Here is a 27,426-nt window from a genome sequence, read left to right as displayed (position 1 = left end):
TGTATACATTTTTGGTAGGGATACCTCCTATGAGTTGCTTGAACTCCTATTTAATAAATTTGTTCATTTATGCTTTACATCTAATGCATACAATGCATGGCTTAGGCATATGTGTGGCAATGGGATGACTCCCAATTGTTGACGAGGGATGAACTTCAATGCTCTGATATATACCCTATTGTAATTGATATCTGTGTGGTAAGGTGAGAAGTTCTAAAGTAGTATGGATAACCATTTTGTACTAACTAAATAATGACATTGTGCATGTGGCCACCTGCAAGCCATTCCTAAGAGAACAGGATGCCAACAGTCACTGGGTGACACTGCTGACCATGGATGCTAGGTCTTAAATGATAAGGTTTTCATATTCATAAATCTCTTCTTGATGGTGTCTTCAGAGTCATAATGCAAAATTTGTGTGCCACACACACAGGTTTCGAGCAGGGTTGCATTACAAATCAAATCTATTATATTACCTCTTGCCTTGATGTGTTTATGTGCAGAGGAAGCAGTTGGTTATGCATGTGGATATGGTGCCAATTCTACTAGATAGTTAAGTGTAAAGATGATGATTTTCTAATTTAATTTTGAGGGTGTTAGTGAAGAAGAATATACTTTAAAGTATGTGCTTTTGGATTCAACTGTGTGAATTTAGTTAGCCTCAACAATTTGGATCGTACTTGATCCCTTTCTAGAGCTCTCTTTCATCCTGATGATGGATCATTGAGTATGATGTGAAGCATTGTTGCTAACTAGATTGACACTGTTGAATCCAGAAGCAAATACTTTAATCACTATGGAAAGTGGAAATCTAATGTCTACGAAGAAATTACTTTCCATAGAGAGCTCAGAATATGGATCCTTTTGATAAGAAACTTCAATATTTGCTTAAGATGATTTGAATTAGATCTGTTATACATTACAAGCTTGCTGATAAAGCACATAATAAAGGTTGATTTCCTCATCAGTTCCATTTGCAACAACAAATGCTCGATTTATGTATATTGGGCCTTTCTTTCCTCGTGGTTCTCTTAATTGACTTGAAAAGCTTTTGGAGACAATTTATGTAAAGTGTCAAAGAAAAAATTATATGGTGAGTATTTAATAGTCTTTTTTAACAAAAGGGGTTATCATTTAATTGTTTTTGTAATTCAAAGGGATCAGATTCTATCAGAGTTCCATGACTCTCTGTGAGTCATGCTGGTAGTCTGAGTTGCCGAGTCGAGCAGACCTGCTGAGATTTTATGATTCGGCCCGGGTCATGGAATATGATATATATATATATATATATATATATAATTATAAAGGAATAATTTTTTGAAGAGTTCTATCATTTTGCCAAGTCATTGCCAAGTTGTAGCCAAGTCACGAATTGAGCCGGCCTTGCCGAGTTCGATCCAAGTCCGAGTCTGGGTACTATGCATTTACATGGGGTCTAGATAGAGTTGATCTTGTATTTACAAGTGATGTACAGAGCTTGTTTCTTGTCAGTTAAGAAGTAATGTGATCTTTATTTTTTCCACTAGAAATAAATCATAATCATATTTGCAAAATTTTAACAATTGAATTTTCACATTAAACTTGGCATAATTACTGTATCTCATATCATTTTCAATGCCATGATTAATTGAACTTTTCCACAAGTAAGATTATAGTCAACTGGTGAATCTACATGCATACAAACTCCAAAAATAACACCAAAATGGACAAAAGATATGACAGCTATCTAATTATAACTGATGAGTTTGTTCCAATAGACATTGACACAAAAAGAGGTCTTTACTCTGAAGCTAAAATACTTGATCCAGATTTCCCTTTGAGTTTGTATACTTTTTTTTCTTCTTAAAAGTACCACGAGGATCTTGAAAAGGAATAAATAAAGAAATTCGATGAGTTTGTGAGAATGTAGAATAAAAATTATTTTAGAACCAATTGTGATCATATAATTTTTTTGATCTAACGAATTGTTGATTTGTAACATTTCTGAATTTAATAGGTTTTAATTTGGTTGATTTCAGGTGTGCAAATTGACACAGTTATTAAGTGCCTAGTTTATTGAAGACTTAATACTCATGCAAGGAATGAGAATTAGCCAAGTTGGGAGAATTTTTGCTTTGGCTGCTCCTTCAGATTCACCTGGGCATCATGGTGGTCGCAGAAAAAAAACAAAGGAAGAACGCCGGGTCATGATTGTGTCTTTTGTAGAAAAGTATTCCTATTCCAAGCTTGATTTGTTTTAAATTATATTCTCCATTTGTATGAAATCTTGAATGCTTAGGTTTTTAATATGGAGTTTGTGGAAAAAAATTGAGTCTCAAAACATAGAATGCTTGTATGAAATTATGAACGGGTGAGAAGATGTTAATGGTATCCAAGTTTAATAAATGTAGTAAATGAAAAGTGAACATAATGATACGGGAACAGAAATTCAGAGTTATGATTTTGATACTTTTTTGTGGAAGATACTTTGTTCCCTCTCTAGAAAACATATGAATATGCAATCCAAATTTGGAGTTAGATGTTTCTGTCCATTTCCTTTATTTTCTGTTGCCTTTATTATGATAATTTTTGTAAATAATCAGCTCTGATATATTTAGTACACCACCAGAAATGATGTCTGTGATTGAGAATCAATGCACTGAACATGCACAACAACATCCACAGGATTAACTTTCAATGGGAGAGAATAAGGTGGTGCCCAACTCGATTTGATGGCATATCTCCTTACCATCCTTTGTGTTTCTTTGACAGACATTACCTGTGAAATGAATTGATATCCTATTATTACAGTTAGGCTGAGGCATATTGAGCCTACCTTCTATTTTAGCATTATTAACCTTTACACACATGTTAAATATGGTCAATGTGTCTAGACTCATCAAATACAGATTACTATTTTGAATTCTCCTCTTCATGATTTAAGAGTACATCACACATGGCACAAATAATCATTATTAGATCATTATCCTACCATGATGTTTAGTTTCGGATATGAATGACTCAATGGAAAGAACAAAATCAACGCCTTTTGTGGAGGTGAATGTGGCAATGGAAAGTTTTGGTAGCAATAGATTTGACAAATTGAATTGCTATAAGTATGATGGTCCTAAGATCAAAGCAATCCAGTTCCTAAGCAGACTCAATGATGTGCTCCAACTCCAAGAGGAATTTTCTATTTGCACAATGTGTACATTACTGCACTTGCATAACAACCTACTGCGACTTTCTTAAAATGATGTTTCATCACAATCTAATGAACCAGACATGGAACCATCCTCCAGGCTCATAAATACATTACAGTGAAAGAAACCCATAATATCTCCTCAAATAACTGTTTAAATAGAACACCTCGATTAAGTATTAATCAACTCTTACATGGTATTACACGATTAATGACTGAAAATGAACCATGCTATTCTTGTCTGTCATATATAGTTTGATGATATCTACTGAATTAAAGTATTTGCAACCAAATGTGCCATAGCAGTAAAAATCAGAAGATAAACTCACACTGATAGATAAATCTTGTAGGTGCAACACTCTCTTTGTTGTAAGTGCAACTGTCTCTCTTCTATAGCTGTCATTTTTGAAGAAATAGCCAACAACCTCAAAGGACAAAAAGTGACAGCTTGAAGCTAAACAATTATATAGGTCACTTATACTTGTAAAATGAGCCAAAAATTATTGACTTATGGATAAAAAGAAAATACTAATCATTTTAGGGCAAAATTAGGGTGTTGAAATGTTTTCTAAAAAATTAATTTAAAAGACACACACTTTAGGTATGGTGCTCTGTGGTCTTGTTCAGGTTTACCCAGGTCCTCATCAAGCACCCCATGGGCAGGGTGTGGGGGGAGTCATTGGGCGAAACCTAGACTGTGTTGGTCCAGAATTGGGACTAAACGAATTTTCCTAGTATGGGGATCTTTTCAGAAGGACCTGGTAACATAGTTACTTGTTGAACAAAGAATCAGCTGTTCATCGCGACATGCATATTCTGTAACCTTCATTAGTGTCAAACAATGTCTAAAGTTTCTGCAAATTCTATGTGATTAATCTGAGATAAAACCTTCTCCTATGCTTGCTGAAGATGATCTTCCTTGTTACAGACTTGAGAGAAGAGATGTCAATAATATATTTATTATTCTGAAATCTTTTATATCTGCAAGTGTTCAAATAGGGCAGACTTGCTTAAAGGAGCAGACTTTATGTTCTTTGTGTGTCCTTTAACTTCAACCATACCCCATATAAATAAGGTAACCAAAGGGCATGTCCCTTGAAGTGACATGTTCCTATCTAGGTCGGCCCGACATGTTATTCTCATGATCGGGTTCAAGGAGTAACAGTCTTATTTGTTATTCAAACTAAGACAGACTTAGTTAAGTTAGAACTTAAGTACCATAATCCAAGGGAGATGACGATCATGCCTAGAATAGAACTATATATATATAAGAATAGATCTGAATGATCTGTGCAATCAGATCAGTATGAGATCAAGTTACAGATTTGACACAATATCTGTGTATGGCATCCATTGTTGGTACTAATTGTCTTTGTTTCACCTCATTCACTTGAAATCAATATTTTTATATATGTAACATTGACTAGGTTAATCTCAATCATAATGGAGTAGGCATGTCTTTTTACTGTACTTGTTGCAACTTACTTCAAAATTCATATATTTCATTTGTCCATAGTTGTGACGAGGGTACAACTCATGCTTTGGAACTTCTATGTCTATCCTTGTCTCCATAGGCCTGCTAGAATATGCCCCTCCTGCACCTACCTTCTCTCAACTGCAGCCATGCACACAAGCTTGCTCTTTCACTTACAATTTATAGATTTGGGAAGATACTAATATTAATCTACTTGTAACTCTCATTAGATGATCACTTAGTCCAATGCACTATAATAAGCTTGGTAGGAACATCCACATATATATATTTCTTTGGTTCTTCTAAGTTGTAAATTACTGCAGCAAGCAACATTTAGTTGTGGCATTGTTGATCTACTGATTTCTATTGAAGATTCTGTCCATGTTATTATTTAGAAGAACAATGCTTTTTCTTTTCATTGCATTCTTCAGGATACTAAATATTTTACCTTTAAGATGTTTAAATCACTATATTGATCATTTCTTACAAAGAATAGACTATGTAATCATATACTTGTTGTTTATCTGAAATGACATTCCTTCTCTTTAGGTACAAGGCTTCAAATCAAGGAAAATTTCCTCCTGCTACGCTCACACTTAAAGAGGTGGGTGGCAATTTTTATACTGTAAGAGAAATATTGCAGGAACTTAAGCAAGAAAATGTTTCTTGTCACACTCTGGGTACAGATTTGGAAGCTATGGAGACAATGAAACAAACAAGACATTTTATGGAACCTTTATCTGTTCCAGCAGAAAGTTCAAAGGATGGAGCTGTAGGCAATTACCATAGCTTGGAACATAAAGAGGCAAACTATCAAGAGACATTATCAGATACAGAGGAGAAGAAAAATGTCATCCATAATGACGTTCTAGAAACTTGTGTGAATAATAAGACTCAACCAAATGAAGGGAAAAATATTGTTGAAAGTCCACTAGGATCAAATCCTACATCTTTGGTTGTGGATTCACAGCCTTTGGAGGGGTTGACAAAGGGGCAATCTACTTCTAGTGTAATCAATGGAGCTATAAACAGCGATCACCATTTAGAACTAAGCAATGCATTATCAAATACTGAAGAGCAGAAGAATATTCTCCATAATGATGTTTTGGAAATTCATGATCCAAATGGTCAAACACAAGCAAAGCAAGTGATTAATCATGATTTAAGCCCACCGAGAACAAGTGCTGCATCTATTGCCAGGAATCCGGACTGTTTGGTGCAAGGGATTAAGGGAGACATTTCTACTGAAAGCAATGGAGTTAGAGACAGAAGTCACATCGTAGCACTAGATGAGGCAGAATATCTGGAGACTCTGTCACTGTCAGATTCACAGGAGCAGAAATCTATGATCAAGAATGGTGTTGTGAGGACTTCTGGTCGAAATGATCATTCTCAAGAAAAACAAGAGATTAAGATTGTTGAAAGGCCAGAAGGAACGAGTGTTGCATGTGTTGTGGGTGTGCAGCCTCTGCAAGAGATGGTGGAGGGACAATCCATTCCTAGCGTGACAGGAGGATTTATGGATAAGAATCACATCTTGGAGATAAATGAGGTAAAATATCGGGAGGCTTTATCAGATACAGAAGAAAAGAAAAGTATCATCCATAATGATGTGGAAACTTGTGGTCTAAATGATCAGACTCAAGTGAAGCAGGAGATTACAATTCTTGAAGAGTCACCGGGAACAAGGACTGCATCTAATCCACTTGTCACACTAGAATACCATGAAGAAGGTGAGGATCATCTTCATTTGGAGACTTCCAAATCTCTGTCCTTATCATCCGCGTCTCATTCTGCCACATTTGTTACAATGCACCCGAAGAATTTGTCCTTTTCTGCGCATCATGAGGATGACAATGACCTAGATTTAAATTCAACCAATGGAATAGCAGAGGAACCTGCAATTCCAGCTGATAAAATAATCTCTTCTTTGACAAATTCAGTTACTGCTCCGCAACAAGCCACTGAAATTCCAAACAATATCTTGGATAGCAATTACACCTTGGAGATAAATGAGGCAAAATATGAGGAGGCTTTATCAGATACAGAAGAAAAGAAAGATTTCATCCATAATGATATGGGAACTTGTGGTCTAAATGAGCAGGCTAAAGTAAAGCAAGAGATTACAATTATTGAAGAGTCACCAGGAACAAATGCTGTATCTAATCCACTTGTTGCACTAGAATACCATGGAGAAGGCGAGGAACATCTTCATTTGGAGACTTCCCAACCTCTGTCCTTATCATCTGATTCTCATTCTGCAACCTGCGTTACTAACCAATCCAAGGATGTGTTCGTTGCTGTGCATCATGAGGATGACAATGACCTAGTTCTTAATGCAACAAAAGGAATAGCAGAGGAATCTACAATTCCAGCTGATAAACTAATCTCCTCTCTGACAAATTCAGATACTGCTCCCGAAGAAGCCACTGCAATTCTAGACAAAATCTCAGATGACCAAAGATTAACCGCTTTGAACATTTCTTCTGATCAAGTGCTGACTGGAGTTAAGGTGAGCTACTTTCAAATGTTTCAGCCTTCTGTAATTTAAAAAAATCTACAATTCTATTAATAATCATGATGAAACTTTCTAGCATGCATCCTTTTTTCTCATATGTAAATGCTGAAATTGCGACAGATCAGTTACAGGCAAGAAAACAACACTCATAACTTTCCTATGGACATAATATTTTTAGGTAGTGGTACGTAAGACTTACAATATTTATTATTCTTCAAAAGTCTTGAGCTTGATGACACACAGTGCTCAAACACACACTCAGTTATTTTGTTCAGGTCTGTACCTTGGCCACCAGAGATACTAACTTAGATGCTACCATAGTTCACACTGCCCAGTGGATGACCATGCAGTGGTTACCCTTAAGCTGTCCCACAAGTTTAGGAATCCTTTAAACAGCTGGAAGCATCAACCCAACCCTGCAAGTGGTCAAGGGCCAAGAGAATCATCTTTATATACCTGGAAAAGTCTTTTCCCTGCTTGAATGATTACTGGATGAAAGGAAAGGAAGGATGATTTTGAAGTTTCAGACAATCAATTCTGCTGCAAATAGAATCTGGCGTCTCTAGTCTTGTGGACTGGTGCCTTATAGTTGAATATTATAATGTTTCTTTAACGGATCTTAGTCTTTCGTTTATTAGGTAGTTTCTATTTCCGTCTTTAATTCATGATTGTTTCTTTTAGAAAAATCATCGTTGTAAATCTATATAAGAAGCTTTCATCTCCTTTATCTAATACAACTTCAACAATATTGATTTACCATAACATGGTATTAGAAAAGGTTGATGGGATTCCATGAAATTTGGTGATTTTTTAAAGAAAAACTCAAGCTGCTTTTGATCTGGAATTTTTCCTAGAGATTTGTTTTTTCGATTTTTAAAAATATAAATTGTTAGAGGTATTCTATGAAAATGTGGTTTGTCTTTGAATATTTTTGCTTCAAATCACTAGTTTAGTTGAAGGTTTTGATTGTGCAATTTCTTGGTTTGGGCAAAAATCTCTAGTTTTTGAAGGTTGCATGTTTTTTGCACGTGCATTTTGTTACTTATATGTACTTGCATGTCACTTGCATGTGCTTTTTGTGAGTTGCATGTTCTTGCATGTGCTATTTGACCATGCAAAGTCACGTGTTTTGCTGCATCAAGATTTTTTTGATGGGTTATATTTTTCCCTCAAAAAATTTCTGATTTTGTATTGCGTAGGATTCCTTTGTGGGTTTATAATTTTTTTTTCAAAAATTATCTAGTGGGTTTATAAATTTTCCCCAAAAATTATATGCTGGGTTTTATTGTTTTCCTCAAAAATAAAGCTTTGTATTCTTTGATCCGTGTCTCGGATTTTGTTGTTTGGTTTTGATTGATTTTTCACCTCAATAATTGTGTTTGGCTTTTATCAATCTTTCTCCTAAAAAAATCGTGGCTTTTTGTAGTCTGTTTTGGGCCATTATGCTCATTTGCAAAGTTTGGAGAGTTTGTTGATTTTTCCTCAAAATTGTGCTAGCTGTTCTTAGTATTTGTCTCTATCTCTAGGAAAGAGCAACTTCATTATCCAATGTCAAGTTGGAGTTTTGTGATGATTTTTGGTCAAATGTTTCACTGATTCTTGGAGGGTTAGTGGCAAATTTGTGGTAGAGTTAGTGGAAAGCTCTTGTTTGGTTTCGCAAAGCTTTCTGAAGAAAGGGTACCCTTCTTTGTTCTTTTTTGGACGGAGTTTTGCTTCTTAGTTATTTACATTTTGCAAATCTAGTGAGGGTTTTAATAGCAACATAATGTTTTGAAGAATTCGTAACCAAAAGACAACAGTTAGACAATGACCATTAAGGGAGGGTATAAGAATATTGTAATGTTTCTTTAATGATCATCTTAGTCTTTAGTTTATTAGGTAGTTTCTATTTCCGTCTTTAGTTCACGATTATTTCTTTTAGAAACACCGTCTTTGTAAATCTATATAAGGAGCTTTCATCTTCTCTATTTAATACAATTTCAACAACATTGATTTACCATAACACTTTATTTGTTGGGCTACGAAATCTTTCTCATCTAAATATTGCCATTAATTACAATTTATATATTTATCAAATCCGTATGAAAAACTAATTAATTATTCTCATTTAGTCTCGTTGAACTTGCACAGTCCTAGTAATTACAGTTCATAAGCATGCACATGCATGACTATGGGATTTAGCCATCTTCTGCAGGGAAAAATTGTGTAACTATATTTTGGGAAAGAAATCCATGTAAATTAGTTAATGATATTTAGTTTGTTTTGTTAACGTCCATTTTATTAATTTAGTTGGCATTGATCTTTCATACCTATTATTTGGAGGCAGTAATTGTATTTATTTCCAATATAGCTTTGTTTACTCCAAACTCCATAGTGTTAATTCCAAGGGTAATGGAAACTCCAATCGTGGTATGGAGTGCTTAATGTGAAATTTATAAAATAATTTTTTAAAAGGAGATAAAATATTAAATAATGGATTTGATTGTTATACTTTAGCTCCACACTTGGAAAGCTGACGATTGTCTAGACTTTGATGTCCATTACACCATGATAGTGATAGGGAGGTAGGCATGAATATGGCTTATGTCCAAGGTCTTGTGGAAGTCCCATTATATGGCAATGATGGAGGATATAGAGGAATGACAGAAATACCTGTGCATTTCAAAATAATCCTCCGCAGAGCTATATAGAGGACAATAGGCAACCTTATTATAGAGCTGAAAAAGGACATGAAAGAAATAATTGCAAGAGAAATGACGCAAAATGCTACAGTTGTGGGAAAGTAGGTTATTTGGCAACTCTATGTTGGTCAGAGAAGAAGGAAAAGAGTGCTCTTTGCAGAGATGATGCACATGACCTATTTAATTGTTAGAGAGCATAACATTATTTGCAGAATGCTTCATTGCATTCAAGGAATCATTGCTTGCATGGAAATAGAGGAGCGAGAGCAAATAAGAAGAATTCTGTTGCAGGATGTGAGAGGATGCCAATGCACGGACAACTGGTCCTCTGATTCTTCTAATGAAGAATATTTTGGTGAAGAACAACATATGCAGACCCAAAGATGGCATTCATTAATGAGAACAAAGTTATAGTCTTAATGAGCCAAGGAACATGTACTGGAAGAAACAGGCAAAAGATTATTTAAGAAGTCGGCAAGGAGTCCGGACCAGAAGAAGAAGAATATATTTACTTCGAGCTCAATAAGAAACAATATGATAGGTTTGTAGAAAAAACAAAACAACATATCCTACAATAGTAGAATGATGACGTGGGAATTGTATTAGAAGTTAGGGTGTTGAAAAGCTTTGCCTAAGATCTACTGGTCAAGTTGAAACAATTGGAGAAGTATTGGAACAAACAAAAACAAAAACAATTCCATCAAATGATAGAGGGCCAGAACTGGAAGAGTGGACCTTTGCTGATTACCAGACACCTCAATAATGTCATAGTAAAACATGTCATGGTAGAATTGAGTGTGGGTACTAATATTATTCTGGCAAAGACTTAGGAAAGAGTAGGCCACCCCAAGCTGGTCAAAACCCCAATCAACATATGTTTGGAAAATGGACATGGTATGGGAACATTTGGAAGATGGAGAAACATGGAAGTAAACATTTTGCGTCTTAAGAAACTAGTAGACTTTGAAGTGATTGAAAGGAAAGAGCCATTTAATACCTTTGGGGCACTACTAGGCCTCAAATGGTCTCTAACTCTGTCAATTCCAATGTAATTATGGATTCAAGAAAGGAAAGATTTCTTCGGATGACAACAATGTAGTACATATTTCCATAGGAGTAGTAGTGTAGAAGAAAATGCTCAAGAAAGGGGTGGATACGACCCAAGAATCATTTATTCAATCTCTATGTTTCCTTTCATTGAACTAGATAGCGACACCACTAGTACAGATAACGAAGAAGCCTTAGATGCATGGATACAAGATGAGAACAAATTAACTCTGCAAAAAGTTAATGGGTTCCAAAGAGCATTTATGATATACAATTCAAGCGCTCTTTGCAAACTGCTGCAAATAGATCAAAGATACTGCAAAAGCAGATAAATAATACACTAGGACAGACAATTAGATAAATTTACTAGACCACAATCAATTAATAGCTGGAAAACAAAGGCTATACGTAAGGCATAAACCTAATAACATGTTGACAGTAAGCAAGATGAGAATTCATCATAAGGTCCTACCATTCTACCCTCCAAATCTAAATTATTAGGGACTATTGTTTGGGTAAACTTCAAACATTCTAAATGTGGTATTGCAATAGAATATTCTTAACATACCTTTTGATAGTATATCATAAAGTTAAGCAATTTCACCATGACCAGGACAGACAATTACACAAACTTAGTAGACTACAAATAATTAATAGCTGGAAAACAAAGGCTATACATAAGGCATAAGCCTAATAACAACATGTTGACAGTAAGCAAGAGAAAAATTCATCATAAGGTCCTACCATTCTACCCTCCAAATCTAAATTATTAGGGACTATTGTTTGGGTAAAGCTCAAACATTTTAAATATGATATTGGAAAAGAATATTCTAAACATACCTTTAGGTAGTATATCATAAAGTTAAGAAGTTATACAACAGTGTACTATACCAGAAAATGAAGAAAAGAAGATAAGAGATCAGCCATGGTACATAGCCCCTATTGCCATCCCTCTATAGAAGCAAAGGATCATGAAGACACAAATAAAAGAACTAGGGTCAAAGAAAAGGTTGGATAAGCTGATGATGAAATAGCCAGACATAACCAAAATTGTGCAGACAGGGGTATTAGAATAAGATCTCTGCAATATATTGTTTATTATTATTTCATGGTCAATATTGTAAATTTTGTAAAATGTTTTGAAATAGAAATATTGTCTTTGTATCAGAGTGAGTATAAAGTTCTTTTGATTTTTTTTAATGATTTCTTCATTGAAATATTTTACAGTTACTATTTTTCAATAGTTCTTTAGTGAGCGAAGCTTTGTGAAGGTCGTTTTGTCCGAAAGACTTAGAATTTGAGGGTTTGTTGAATTCAATTAAATTCTCAACCTATTTTTTCTTCATTTTCGAAGTATTGTGACTTTCCTTTCTTTAAAGTTTTGCTTTTCTTGAGTTATTTTAAGCCTGCAAGATTTTGTTTTTCTTCTCAAGCTCAATTAGAAGGCTTTCTTTGCCCTATTTTCTTTCAGTGCTCGTGTTTTGTTCGCATTGGAAGCTTGTGGTATGTGTGTTTTTATCTGCCTTTTTCAAGTCTGCAAAGTCTTTTTATGGCTAGGGCTTCTTCTACTGTTGTTGATCTTCTTCTGTAAATCCTACTTTCCATAGTTAAAACGTTTCTTACAAACATTTCTTTCTAAAATGCAATATCTTGGCAAAAAGAGGAGGTTTCATCTTACCTTCAACCTAAGATATTTTTGGCTTCCGTCCTTATATCCTACGCAATTCACATTGTCAAAATACTTCTGTCTTCAAAATCCATGCAAAATTTTGACTTTTCTCCATTTTCCATTGTATCCTCATTCAACTAGGGTTTTTCTCCAAATTGACAACCATTTCTTGCAATTTATGGGGTTTTTGACTATTATTGTGGATATTTTTGCAAAAAACAGATATAGGGGTTGTGATGTTCCAATCTTGGAGAAGACAAACTTCCATTGTATCCTAATTCCATTCCTGTCAAGTAGCTAGAGGGTGTGGTATGGAGAGGGTAAGTATCAAGCACGAAGATGATTGCTGGAAGTCTATACACTGAGCAAAGCGAGCTTTTCGTTTACACCTTCATGGCTGAAAGGTGTGCAAATCATGTCAAGTCTTATGCCTAGTACGTTGATTTAGGTGCATCTTGCCACTTCACTCATCGTCAGGATTGGTTCACAAATTATAAGCCGTTCTCAAATTCGTTTATTTTTGGAGGGGAAGAGTACACCATTTTTGAAAAGGGCAATATATAGATTCAGTGTAGAGGGTGGAAATTGCTTTTCCTCAATGTGTAATATGTTCCAGGAATGAAACTCAACCTTCTCTTAGTCAAATTCAGAGACATTCTCCTTGGCTAGACATGATCTTTAGTTCACATCAGTGCAGTATCATTGCTTGGGAGACTTAGTCTATTATTGTAGTAGGTCTTGAGGATCATGGTCTAGTTAGACTTGTTGACTCTAGTGATTCTTTGGAGCTTGCCATGGCAGACAAGCACTCCTTTTAGTATTCTCTGGCATCACTATCTCTCTTAGCTTGTTTGAGAAGATCTTGTCATTATACTACCAGAAATTCAAACCTAGAGCCGGAGAGTTTGCAGAGTATGTTAGGCTAGGAAGCAACATGGGATTCCATTTTTCGATGGCAACTCCTGGAGAGCTTCTATGTACTACATCTGGTCCATGCTGATATTTGTGGTCCTATGGTTACTCATCCTGTTACTGGGTCCATGTATTTCTTACTTTTTGTTGATGACTTCAATCGTGAAATGTGGGTGTATATCCTTCATAAAAAGTCAGGTGTGTTTGTTTTGTTTCAAATTTTCAAAGCATCTGTAGAAAGAGTCTGGTTAAGATATTGGTACTCTTAAAATTGTGTAATGTTCCCTTTAAGAATATCTTGAGATTATGGGATGAGTACTTGAAATCTTCACACTTTCTGTGAATTACAATGTCTGGTAACTCACATAATTGAAAATGTAAGGACAACACTATGTTGGATAATTAATATTACTACCATTGACTCTCTTGTTTTGACAAAAAAGCTGCGCGCTTAAGTAAATTGCCCATAGATATGGAGTGTAAACTGGCAACAAGTCTGATACAGTTTCTGTTATGTGTGATTCTTCCTTGTAATCAATGTGACAGTCTTTAATCTGTAGTTAACGTGCTTGGAGCTGGTAATAGCCTCTCTATGTCGTCTTCCAATTTGAAGACTTCTGTGTTTATTTCATTTTACTCCCTATTTATTTTTTGATTGCTTGTTATCACCTATATATTCCTCCTCCGTACTTGCTGACCAGTCTACCCTATCATCGTACTCGCTGATTGTATAATCTTAGTATTGGTGTTCGATGCCTTATTCTCCTTGTATCATTAGCCTCTTGAGATTTGATGACTAAAGTATATAACATCTTCTATTCAGAGAGAATCTTTTCTTCCTTTCTATTTGATGATGTGTTTGTTTAATGACTCCCCATCCCTTGAGTGTTCTCTGTAAATAATCCTTAGTTCTTTGTAAATAATCCTTATATAATGTATTAGTATTGAGTCCTTAAATCGTATTCTTTCCCAACTTCCAACATCGTTTTTCCCTTTTGAATCAATGTAGTTCCTTGTACCTTATATATCTTTGATATGAGATGTCCAGTAGGTGCTCCATTGTTTTTATCACTTCTCAAGAGATGTATCTCTTCTTAAACGATGGGCTGTTAACTCTAGGTTAGTCATCCCTCTTTCATAACATATCAAACCCAATGACCATCATTATTTACTTGTTAATTATTTCCTTCGTCATCAACAAGGATATTATTCTTCAACATTCCTTGTCAACTTTAAATCAGTATTGGTAAATATATTAAACAATATATTGGTTAATTTAGTAAATATTGATAGACGTAGACAATCACTGTTGACTAGTCTTTAGAGTGATTTATTCCATCATGGATACTCACATGGATACTACTAGGCTATTAGCTGACTATTGGCTGCCTATGTAATGAGCACCCTAGAAATGCCCAAAAACTGAACCAACTGTTGATAGGAATTTAGTCAAATAATTTGCATCCAACCTTAATTTCTCCTTTATATGTTTAAACCCCTTTATGGCTCCGGAAATAAAATGTTTGTTTGTTGTTATGTCTTTGCATAGATTTGAAACCACATAACACGAACAAGAAGGAATTTATAATAATATGCAAACTGAAGATTGAACTACTGCTGAAATAATATTAATTTTTAAACTAATAAAATTAAATACACAGTAGACGTTTCAACTCACTAATTACTCTAACATTATAACATAATGTTCCAGTAATGACTTCCCATCTTGCTGCTATAGTAGCATGAATAGTGCCGTGCTACAGTGACGTGAATAGTGTCACGCTACAATAACATGAATAGTGCTGCGCTATAGTTCTGCTGTAGTAAAATCTGCCTTCAAACTGTCCAAGACCCTTATAAAATCATCCCTTCAGAATGGCATAAGCATCATACAAGAAGCGGAATGATATGAGCAAACACCTAATCTGCTTGAAGCTGGAAATGCACCCAATCTGCTTGTTAATGAAGCTGATAGCAATGAATTTCAAAGTCCAAACCCCAAGGGAATGACGTCTAGAATGTCACAAGAGAGGATAGATGTCCTCTAATGCCAAGAACAGATTTGCAACTCACACATCAATTTTCTTCTCATATTCAACCTGCCGAATGAAGCCACTAATGCTCCTTTTTATTCTTTCTCCAAGGGTCGATTCAACTCACATGAGCAATTTGGGATAAAAGATGTGCAATATAAAATATATTAAAATAATCACTTATGTCTCTCTTAAGCGCCCCCCTTGATTTGCACACATTCCCATAAAATTTAATATTAAATTAACACTTTAATATTTTACAACTAAATTAAATGTTATTTTAATAACACTTCAAGCATAAAAATATATTAGCTATCAGACTTTGAGCAACATGAGTGATAGCTCATCGGAAAGCTCTTGCCGAGGAGTATCAAATATAATCACCAAAACTAGCCTCCCCTGTGTACTGCTGACTTACTAAAAATAGTATGCCTGAGACTGAGTAAATCAACTCCGTTTTGGCCCAAATTGGAGATGACTAGGCCAAAATGCTCTAAGATCTCTTTAAACCCTTCGTTAGCTCTCGAGACCATGTAGAACTAGGCTAACACACACACTTGGTCGACTGCTAAAGTAGGGACATTACAGTGCTCCCCCCTTGAAATTGCTTGTCCTCAAGCAATCTCAGACCAGCTTGTTGAGTAACCTGCTCACAGTCCCATGTAGCATCCTCCTCTGGCAGGTCTTTCCATCTGACCAAATACTCCTTCACTATCTTGGTTCTGAGTTTCCTCTCTCGAGTGTCCAGAATAGCCTCAGGTGCTAACACGAGCTTCCCCTCCTCATCCAAAGGGGGTAAATCTGTAGAAGGAACTACACTCTAACCAATGGCTTTCTTAAGCCTTGACACATGAAATACATTGTGCACCCGACTGCCCTCTGGAAGCTCAAGCTCATAGGCGACTTCGCCCACTCTGCGAATCACTCTGTATGGACCATAAAATCTAGGCTTCAGCTTATATGCTCTGCTCTTCTTGAGCGATGACTGCCTATATGGCTGTAGCCTCAAATACACCATATCCCCTACCTCGAAATTGCACTCTACCCTATGCTCTCCTTGAGCACTCTCAAGATATCCTGACTATCCTGCAATAGGTCTTTGGCTTTGGGCACTCGACTATTCCCCAAAACTAAATCCATGAAGTTGGGTTCTTCATACCCATACAATGTTATAAATGGAGTCATCCTGATGGTCATGTGATATGCGGTATTGTAACAATACTCCCCCATGTATAACCACTTGTCCTACGCTCTCTGTTGCGCAGTCACATAGTTTCGCAAATAGCCTTCCACTCATTTATTTACTATCTTCATCTGGCCATCTATCTGAGGGTGGTAACTCATACTAGGTGTAAGATTTGTACCGCACAACCTGAACAACTCTTGCCAAAAGGCGCTCATGAACTTGCTATCTTTGTCACTAACAATAAATCTTGGTATTCCATGCAACCTGAAAACCTCTCTAAAGAATAAATCTACCACTTGAGCTGCTGTATAAGTAGAAGGAATAACAAAGAAGTGAGCAAACTTTGTCTATCTGTCTACCACCACATAAATACAATCTCTACCTTGCACTTGTGGTAAACCAGTGATGAAGTCCATAGAAATACTTTCTCATTTCCTGTTCGGAATGGTCAAGGGTTGTAGTAAACCTACAAGAAATGTATGCTCTCCCTTATTCTGCCAACAAACTGCACACTCCTTGACATACCTCTGAACATCATCCTTGAGCCCTTTCCATGAGAACCGCTCTCGGATCTGCCTATAGATCTTGAAGACCCTTGGATGCCCAGCTGTAGGTGCATCATGAAATGCCCTCAGAATCTCCTCTCTAAACTGTGATGTAGGGATCAAATAAACCCTATTGTGAAATCTAATCAACCCATCCAAAACCACATACTTGTCATCCTGAATGGTGCTCGCAACTATCTCAGAAGCCCAATCATCTCCTGCATACTCTGCTGCAATTTGTTCTCTCCAATCTCCTGAAACCTTTGCTAGAGCACATAAGTGAGTCTCCAAGATAAAACATTAGCCACCACATTTTTCTTACCTTTGACAAACTCTATATCAAAGTCATAAGCCTACAATTTAGTAACCCATTTCTGTTGCCAATCATTAAGATCATGCTGGCTCATGAAGAATTTAATACTATTGTGATCAATTTTGATCACAAAACCCCAACCTACCAAATATGATCGGAATTTGGCCAATGCATGCATTATGGCCAACATTTCCCTATCGTAGACAAAATAACTCCTCTCAACTCCTCGGAGCTTTCTACTCTCGAATGCAATGGGGTGTCCCTCTTGTGTCAATACCGCTCCTATCTTGTCTCCTCAAGCATCACATTGAAGCTCAAATGGCTTCATGAAATCAGGTAGAGCTAGAAAAGGACAAGATGAAATCACTTGTTTGAAGTGGTCAAAACATCTCTGTGATGTCTCTTTCCATGTGAGGGCTCCTTTCTTGGTGAGATTTGTCAAAGGTGTGGCAATCTGCGAGAATCCCCTAACGAACCTCCTGTAAAAACCACATAAACCAAACAACCCCTTAAGCTGTGTGAGGTTTGTGGGAGTAGGCCAATCCACAATAGCTCTAATCATTTTAGGATCAACTCGAACACCATTGGCACTAATGATATGCCCAAGGTAAAGGAGCTCAGTCATGCCAAACTCGCATTTTGATTCCTTGGCATACAATGACTCTCTATCCAGAATAGATAACACCCCCTCTAGATGTTGCAAGTGCTCCTCCCAAGTCTTACTGAAGACCAAGATGTCATCAAAGAAGATCAAGACAAATCTATTCAATTGCCCCTTGAACACGTGGTTCATATAACTCTGAAATGTGGTAGGTGCATTGGTTAGTCCAAATGGCATAACCATAAACTCAAAATGGCCATAGTGACATTGGAAGGCTGTCTTCTCGATGTCCTCTGCTCTCATCCTGATCTGGTGGTATCCGTATCGTAAATCGATTTTGGTGAAGAAGCGTGCACCATGCAACTCGTCAATCAACTCATCAATCTTAGAAATGGGCTACCTGTTCTTAATTTTTTTCTTATTCAGTGCCTTATAATCGATGCACATGCACATCGTTCCATCCTTCTTCACTATAACTATTGCTGAAACAAAATGGCTTTTGCTAGACCCAATGTGCCCCATCTCCAATAGCTCCTTAATTGTCTTCTCTATCTCATCTTTGTGTTTCTTAGGATGACAATAGGGGGTAATCATGACTGGTTTGGCTCCCTCCTCGAGCTCAATAACATGCTCTATTCCCCTATTAGGAGGAACCCCATGTAGAATATCGCCAAATACTTTGGCATGCCTGTCAAGTATTTCCTAGATATCTGGTGGATGACTCATTACCTGTGGCTCCTGTGGAGCTGGCATAATAAAACATTCTGCTGTCCATTCTATGTCATTATGCTGAAAAAGTCTTTGCATTCTCCTCAAGGAGACTACTTTACAACTCCCATCTGAAAGTCCTCTGAGTACAACAGTTCTGCCCTCATGATGGAATCTCATCTCCAATTTTGCTAGGTTGAGTGTGAACTCAACTAGCAAGGCCATCCATGTCATGCCGAGGATGACATCATAGTTTCCCATGTCTACTATATAGAACTCATCCTCTAACTCATAGCCATCACCAAACTTGATGTGAAGACTAGATATCTTCCGAGTGCTTAATAATTTGTCACCATTAGCTACCATGACTCTAAACCCAGCATGCTCCCCAATCTGTAAACCTCTCGTGGCTACTAATCATGCATCTATAAAGTTTTGTGTAGCCCCAATGTCAGTGAGAGGGATCACTTTTTGCCCCTGGATAGTACCCCTGACCCTAAATGTAATCGCTTTTTGAGCCCCTGTCAATCGTGCCAACAACCTATCATCCTTAGGAATGATGTTCTCCTCTGGAGTGCTGCTCTCATCCGAATCAGAGTGTTGATCCTCCAACTCTGATTGTGACTCCTCTGCTGAAAAATACTCCATTTGATTTGCCTTAGCCTTGAGAGGGCACTTATAAGTCCTAAGGCTCTCTACAATGAAAACACAACTTCTTCCTCCTCAACTCATTTAGCATGTCACTATCCAACTTCCTATTATCTCCTTTTGGTTGTGTATCCTGGTAAAAAGGTTTTTTGTCCTCATCTTTATCCTTATCCTTCTTCGTATGTGAATCCCTAGGCTGAAATCTGCTCTTAAAAGAAGAAGGTGCTAAGTCACGAGCCTTCTTAGTTGCCTCCTGTAATGTAGCTTGGTCATGCCCCTTGACCCAACCCCTCGAATGATCTGAAAGTCCATCCATAAACAGCACTACTAATCTCCTCTCTGAAATATCTGTAACCAACACAACTAACCTCTGAAATTCACTTATGTATGTCTCAACTAATCCCCATTGCTTGAGCTATGCCAACTCTTTAAATTGTAACTTGGGATCTTTGGATCAAATCTCTCTGTGAGTCTCCCAATGAATTCCTTGTAAGATGTGATCTGATTATGCCCCAAGGTTACCATGCCATGGTGCCACTACTCATGCGCTAGACCATCCAAATGAATAGCCGCATACTTGATAGCCTCCTCAGGCATTGCATTCAGCTGGAAGTATGTATCTACCTTTTGCACACAAGCTCGTGCAGTCATCTTCCAAGGTAAAGAAAGTTTTCCAACTTTCTTTCTCAGCACAAAATTTGATTTCTCCCTCTTGCCCTAGGCAAGTGTCTCATCCTCAAGTCCATATAATCTCTAAGGGAAGTATCCGCCTAAAACTTCAGTCCACTAGCCTCCCAATCTCTCCTGAACTAATCTTGTAACTTGGTAATTTGTGGTTTGTTTACTTGTTGAATCGGATCTCTGGGTGGGAAGGTGGGTAGAAGAGGTCTTGAGCTCGCTATCCGAGTTGGGCTTGCAACATATCTAAAGTTATCAGCCTCATTCCCATTGTTGCCACGTCCATTATTATTACCATTAATGTTATTCTCAGGACCATTGTTGTTGCCTCGGCCTCCATTATTATCATTGCCCCCATTTCCATTGTTTGCATCACTTGGATTAATATTGACACCCATCTGTCTAGCTATAAGCTGCAACATCATATCCATTCGCATATTCTGCTCTTGTTGCATACGCTGCCCCTACTCTAACGTACCCAGTAACTGTTTGAACATTACACCCTCCTAATCTGGACCAACATTCCTACCTCTGCCTAGTCCTGTATTCCTGTCATCTCAGTCACCCATACTGCAGTCTTGTTCAAAGAATATGTCCTCTATGTTTGTATGACTGGATTCTATGTCCACCTGCACGGATGAACTAGATTGCTCGCTTTGTGAGTCTAAATCTTTGTTCTCTTGCTCTGGTATTGCGGAAGTTAATGGTCTTTGTCGCATGCTCAAACATACATTCTAAACTTGCTTTATTTCTGACTTTAGTGTCTTGAAATTTCGTCAAGCACTTTTCCCTCTATCTGACAGCTCCAGATTCCCTGTAAGGCCTCCATAGGATGGTAGGACTTAAAGCTCTGATACCATTATAATGGGCACCCTAGAAATGCCCAAAAATTGAACCAACTACTGATAGGAATTTAGTTAAATAATTTGCACCCAACTCTTAATTTCTCCGTTAAATGTTTAAACCTTTTTATGGCTCCGGAAATAAAATGTTTGTTTTTATGTCTTTGCATAGATTTGAAACTACATAACATGAACAAGAAGGAATTTATAATAATATGCAAACTGCAAATTGAATTCATGTTGAAATAATATTAATTTTCAAACTAATAAAATCAAATACATAGTGGACTTTTCAACTCACTAATTACTTCAACATTATAACATAATGTTCCAGTAATGACTTCTCATCTTGCTTCTACAGTAACATGAATAGTGTCCTGCTCCAGTGACGTGAATAGTGTCATGCTACAGTAACGTGAATAGTGCTGCGCTACAGTTCTGCTATAGTAAAATCTGCCTTCAAATAGTCCAAGACCCTCATAAAATCATCCTTTCAGAATGGCATAAGCATCAGACAAGAAGCGGGAATGATATGAGCAAACACCCAATCCGCCTATAGCTGGAAATGCGCCCAATCTGCCTGTTAATAAAGCTGATAGCAATGAATTCCAAAGGCCAAACCCGAAGGGAATGACGTCTAGAATGTTACAAGAGAGGACAAACGTACTCTAATGCCAAGAATGGATCTGCAACTCACACATCAATCTTCTTCTCATATTCAACTTGCCGAATGAAGCCACTAACGCTCCTTTTTATTCTTTCTCCAAGGGTCGATTCAACTCACATGAGCAATGTGGGATAAAAAAGTGCAATATAAAACATATTAAAATAATCACTTATGTCTCCCTTAGGTGCCTCCTTTGATTTGCACACATTCCCATAAAATTTAATATTAAAGTAACACTTTAATATTTTACAACTAAATTAAATGTTACTTTAATAATACATCAGGCATAAAAATATATTAGCTATCGGACTCCGAACAACACTCGTGATAGCTCATCAGAAAGCTCTTGCCGAGGAGTATCAAATCCAATCACCAAAACTAGCCTCCCTTGTGTACTGCTGACTTACTAAAAATAGTAAGTATGCCTGAGACTGAGTAAATTAAATCCGTTTTGGCCCAAACTGGAGATGACTAGGCTAAAATGCTTTAAGATCCCTTTAAACCCTTCGTTAGCTCTCGAGACCATGTAGAACTATGCTAACACGCACACACTTGGTCGACTGCTAAAGTGGGGACATTACAGCCTAACAGTGTGTGTTCCTGCCATATCTCTATCAAGACTTTAGTTCCAATATAGATCAATTTTTCACGTTAACGCCTTTGTCTAAGCATAGCAAGTTCAAATGAATCAAGTTTGGTAAATAACCCATATTCAACAAATGCTATGTGTACCCTTCAGCAACTAACTATACCATGTTCTTCTTCATGTAGGCAGAAGACATTCCTGGTTGTTGAGAAAGTCGACACATATAATCACTATGTTTTATCTTTTATATTATAATTAAATTTTAAAGATTTATATAATGATATTATATTATAACTATATTATTATTTATTTAGTTATATAATACTGCAATTATACGATTATATTCAATCACATTATACTTATATTATTTAATATTATCATGTTATGGATTAAATTATCCCTTCGTGGAGGGGGTATTACAAATTCACAATGGGGGAGAATTTTGTTCTTCTGTCTACTCTCATTTCTGCGAACATGGCATAAAGCACCAATTAACAACACGCTACACCCCTTAACAAAATGGTGTGGTTGAGTGGAGAATTCACACAATCATCAAAATGGCCCGCTCTATAAGAAACTTTAGGCTGAAGCAGTTATCCATCTTCTCAACCACTCTCTTAGAGTAGTTGTCAAGAAGAAGACTTGGGAAGAGGTTTGGTTGAACTGTAAGCCCAAAATTAGTCATCTCAAAGTTTTTGGCTCCATTGCTTCTATATGGATCCTTGATGCTAAGCATACCAATTTGGAAGCCAAGAGCCTGAAACTCATGCTAACTAACTATAGTGATAATAACAAAGCCTACCAACTTGTTGACATTGAGACATATTGTCTCATCTTTAGTCATGATGTGGCCTTTGATGGGGAACGAGGGCCATGCCTTTGATGGGGAACAAGAGCCATTTTAGCCCTCTCATCTAGTTATGGATTCTAAGAATCAGCCTTCCCAAGCTCAAGAGTTGGGTGTTTGTTTTCCATTAGATCACCTAATGAGAGGGCTTCAACTTTTTCAATTCTTGCACCTTAATTGTTCCTTCTCTTGTGGGATCATTTCATGTCCCCACTACTAGGGTTAGACGGGGACAAGTAATAATTGCAAAAATGATTAGTAAAACCATAACACAACCAAACTATTCTATCTTAATACTGTGTCCTGTATTTATTATATGGATCGTAAGAAGTTATTAAATCTCTCTCTATTTTCTGACCTTAACATTCATAATGAATATTCTCCACCAAGCATGACTTGGGTTGTGTTACGACATTCATACAGAATGCCCTCCACCAAGAATGCTTGGATCATATTATGACATTCATACAGAATGCTCTCCACCAAATGTACTTGGATCGTATAATGACATTCACAATGAATGCCTTCCACCAAGTTATACTTGGGTCTTATTGTGACATTCACAACAAATGCCCTCCACCAAGTTATATTTGGATCATATCATGACATTCACAACAAATGCCTCCACGAAGTTATACTTGGATCATATCATGACATCCACAATGAATGCCCTCCACCAGGTTATACTTGGATTGAGATATAGTATCCCTTTAATCATTTATTCCATAATACATGCTTAAGTAATTCCTTCTAAGACATTAATTGTTGATTCCATTATATGTTAATTATATTTACATAATTCTTGACATTTATATTATTATATAAGAAGGGCATAAACTATATATATATATATATATATATATATATATATATATATATATAAAATTCTTTATTTTATAGAAATATAACATAATGCTCTATTTAATGTAGAAATAAAATAATGAAATTTCACATAGAATAAAATACAGCCATACCTTAAATTTACCTCTTAATGTTCCCCCACATAACTTTATATTTATTCATTTCCAAAGATGGGATTACTTGGCTCTTTTCATATGTAATCTTGACCTTACAATATTCAGTCACTTTTGGGGTGAATAATGGAAAGTGCCTTACACTTTACTTTTTGCCACATGACTGTATATATTGCAGATTTTATTAAATGGTCCCTTCTCTTGTTTCCTACTTCTTGTTGCTTATTGGTTAGAAAATTTATTTGCAGATTTATGGTCTCCATTATAATATTTCAACGCTATTATGGCTGTCATTTTTTCAGCCTTACAAATATTCAATTCTACGCATGGAAAATATCAAATGTTGTTGGTGAATATCTATTTTTGTTTTATTGTTCCCCTTTTTATAGTCCCTCCTTACGTTATTTATTCTCTCCATGATGCATTGTAATACTTGAGACGGATCAATTGCTCATTTGCGTCCCTCTATGATTTGAGGCATATCATTGTTTATATTCATAATACTAATTATTTGAAGTCTTAACTATGATTGTACCATTTCATACTATCTTATAATTAAGATAAGATAAAAATATTACTGTCTAACAAGAGACCACGAAAAGTGTCTGAGGGACTGAAAGTGTACAACCAAGGAGGCTCACGACAACAGGATCACCAGACGGTGTCTGGAAAAAGCAGAGCAAAAGAAAACAAGAAAGTGAAAGAGAAGTAAGAGAAAGAACAAGAATATGAACAAGAACATCACCAAGGCAAGGACTGGGGATCCTTGGTGTAAAGAAGTCCAGAACAGGAGGGTAAGGCCCAGGGCAAACAAGAATCCTAGTGCGTTTCCGAGTGCTCTTGGAGGGGTGCCACTGCCGAATAAGACTGCTGCAAGGTCTCACAGATCTATAAAAAACTATTTTATTTGATGAGAAGGCAAATTATTGTAGCTTGTGGTGGCAGCAATATGTACATATTTGAAGAGCTGGAAACATCAATTTTTATTATCACAAGGCATTGTAATTATCATTGGTTCATGACTGTTTTAAATTTGGAGAAATCATTAATAGAGTGGACACTTCCATATAAAAAACATTGGCATTAATAATTTTTATTTTTGATTGCCAACTTTATAATCATGTTTTACTAATAATCTACTCAAGACTGTTTGGAGTGGTAGTAATAATATTAAATATTGGCATTGAAGGCTATTATTGAATACAAGGCATCTTTTGTTCACAAGCTACATTGACAAGGCATTTCCTTTGACTTTGTTAGTCCAAATGATATTAATTATGGGATGATATCATTGATTCTTAATTTGATTAATATTATTAATTATGAACCAATAATATTATTTTACAATTTTTTAGTCAATTTATATAGATATATGGTTCATGATATATCACCTACACATGTAGCTGCACTAGGCGATTATCCTTAGGATTCATTCGATCTTCTGTTTGATGAAACTGATCTTGTTGTACCTTCTACATCTGATATTTGGCACTTCTCTAGCCTAAAATTGTGGGCTAAGATGATTGGCGATCTTCATGATGATGAACTCATCGAGGGTAGAAGTGCTCAAAAGAAGAGAAAACCTTCTAATTCTATAAATTTTGCTGTATGAGCCTCAAACATACACAAAGGCGAAAGGGATACTGGAGTGGGATCAAGCTATGGACATTGAGCACCACAACTTGCTGAAGAACAATACTTGGGTTATGTCAAATCTTCCTCTATCGAAGAAACCCATTGGACGCAAATGGTTCTGTAAGGTTAAATACAAGGCTGATGCTATTTGAGATAAATGCAAGGCTTGTCTAGTTGTCAAAGGCTTCTCTCAATGTGAAGGAATTGATTACGAGGAGATGTTTGCTCTGCGGTAAAGATGAGCACCATCAAATTAGTCTAGCCATGACAACTCAGTAAGGCTTGAAAGTCCATCAAATGGACATCAAGACTGCTTTCTTGAATGGTGAGATATAAGAAGAGGTCTACATGATGCAGCCTCTTGGATTCAAGGTTGTTAGTAAAGAACACAAAGTACTCAAACTAGTGTAAGCACTCTATGGCCTAAAACAAGCTCCTCATGCATGATACATGAAAATTGATTAGTACCTCACAAATTGGGGTTTTGAGAGGAGTCCTTCAAACTCAAATCTATATGTCAAGACTAATGATGGCGATATCATCCTTTTGGATATATATGTTGACGATTTGATAATCATTGGCAGTTTTAGGGAATTATATAAAATTTATGCCAGGTCTTTTGACACGAATCTTGGGCTTCTGCACAGTTGCCTAGGTGTCGAGGTTTGACAACAATCTCATGCAATCTTTATCTTCTAGTCTAAGGATGCACGGCCTCTGTTAGACAAATTCAGAATGTAGGATTGCGAACTTGTGTTTATACCTATGGAGTTTGGTATGAAGTTATCAACCAAATCTGGTTCTCTAGTTGAGAATGAATCCACATTCAGGTAACTAGTGGGCAGTTTAATTTATCACTGCCACTATTCCTGATTTGAGTTTTTCAACAAAGTTACATATCCTGCTTCATGACGACTCCTAAAAATCATTAGGCTGCAACAAAGTGCATCATATGCTATGTCAAGGGCACATCAGACTTTGGTATCCTCTTTATGGATGAACGAAAGATCCAGACTCATCAAGTACATGAATTTGGTTTGGGGAGGCTTTGTTGATGATAGATTGGTCACTTTTGGAGTTGTCTTCGATTTGGGTATAGATGCTATCACTTGGACTGATAAGAGGCAGGAGGTTGTATCTCTTTCCTCAACAAAAGTTGAATACCGGGGAATAGTCAAAGCAACTTGTGAGGTATTCTGGTTTTAAAGGATGGTTTCAAACATTCAAATGTCTCAAGCAGGGCATTCACCCCTCTTCTACAACAATCAAGTGGTGCTCAAACTCACTAATACTCCAGTCTTCTGTGAGTGGACAAGCATATTGACCTTCATTTTCATTTCATCCGCCAATTGGTTCTAGCTGATTCCGTGGATTTGTAGTATGTTTCTAAAATGGAACAGGCTGCAAATATTCTCACCAAGTTCCTACTTCCATAGAAGTTTGTTAAGTTCAAGGGGTCTCTTTGGTGTAGCAGAGAAATTGACCATTAAGTGAGGGTTTTTAGAATATCTCAGTAGTATCTTGTTTATTATTATTTAATCGTCAATATTGTAAATCTTGTAAATGTTAGAATTTTTTTAATTCTAACGATTATTTCTCAATAGAATCATTGTCTTTGTAAACTATAAATGAACATCTTGCTAATTCATTAACTAATCTAATATTTAAATTTTTACCAATT

The 27,426-nt window shown here is 36.5% G+C and overlaps 1 protein-coding gene across 2 annotated transcripts in view; it reads left to right on the top strand.

Moving 5' to 3' along the window:
* The window catches only part of LOC149578094 (DNA binding protein), an 85,805-nt gene that overhangs the window by 40,066 nt on the left and 18,313 nt on the right, over nucleotides 1-27,426 (top strand). For both annotated transcript variants that reach the window (XM_089827484.1, XM_089827485.1), the window contains exons 2-3: nucleotides 2,019-2,209; nucleotides 5,205-7,167. In XM_089827484.1, the coding sequence (XP_089683610.1) occupies nucleotides 2,073-2,209; nucleotides 5,205-7,167 (2,100 nt within the window). In that variant the 5' untranslated portion in view covers nucleotides 2,019-2,072. The remainder of the gene's footprint in view (nucleotides 1-2,018; nucleotides 2,210-5,204; nucleotides 7,168-27,426) is intronic.

Source organism: Cupressus sempervirens, chromosome 1, assembly GCF_028749045.1.
Source record: "Cupressus sempervirens isolate cs-2001-9-10 chromosome 1, ASM2874904v1, whole genome shotgun sequence".
NCBI classification, from domain to species: domain Eukaryota; kingdom Viridiplantae; phylum Streptophyta; class Pinopsida; order Cupressales; family Cupressaceae; genus Cupressus; species Cupressus sempervirens.
The sequence above is the reverse complement of the archived record's forward strand: the minus strand, read 5'-3'. Positions and strand labels throughout refer to the sequence as shown.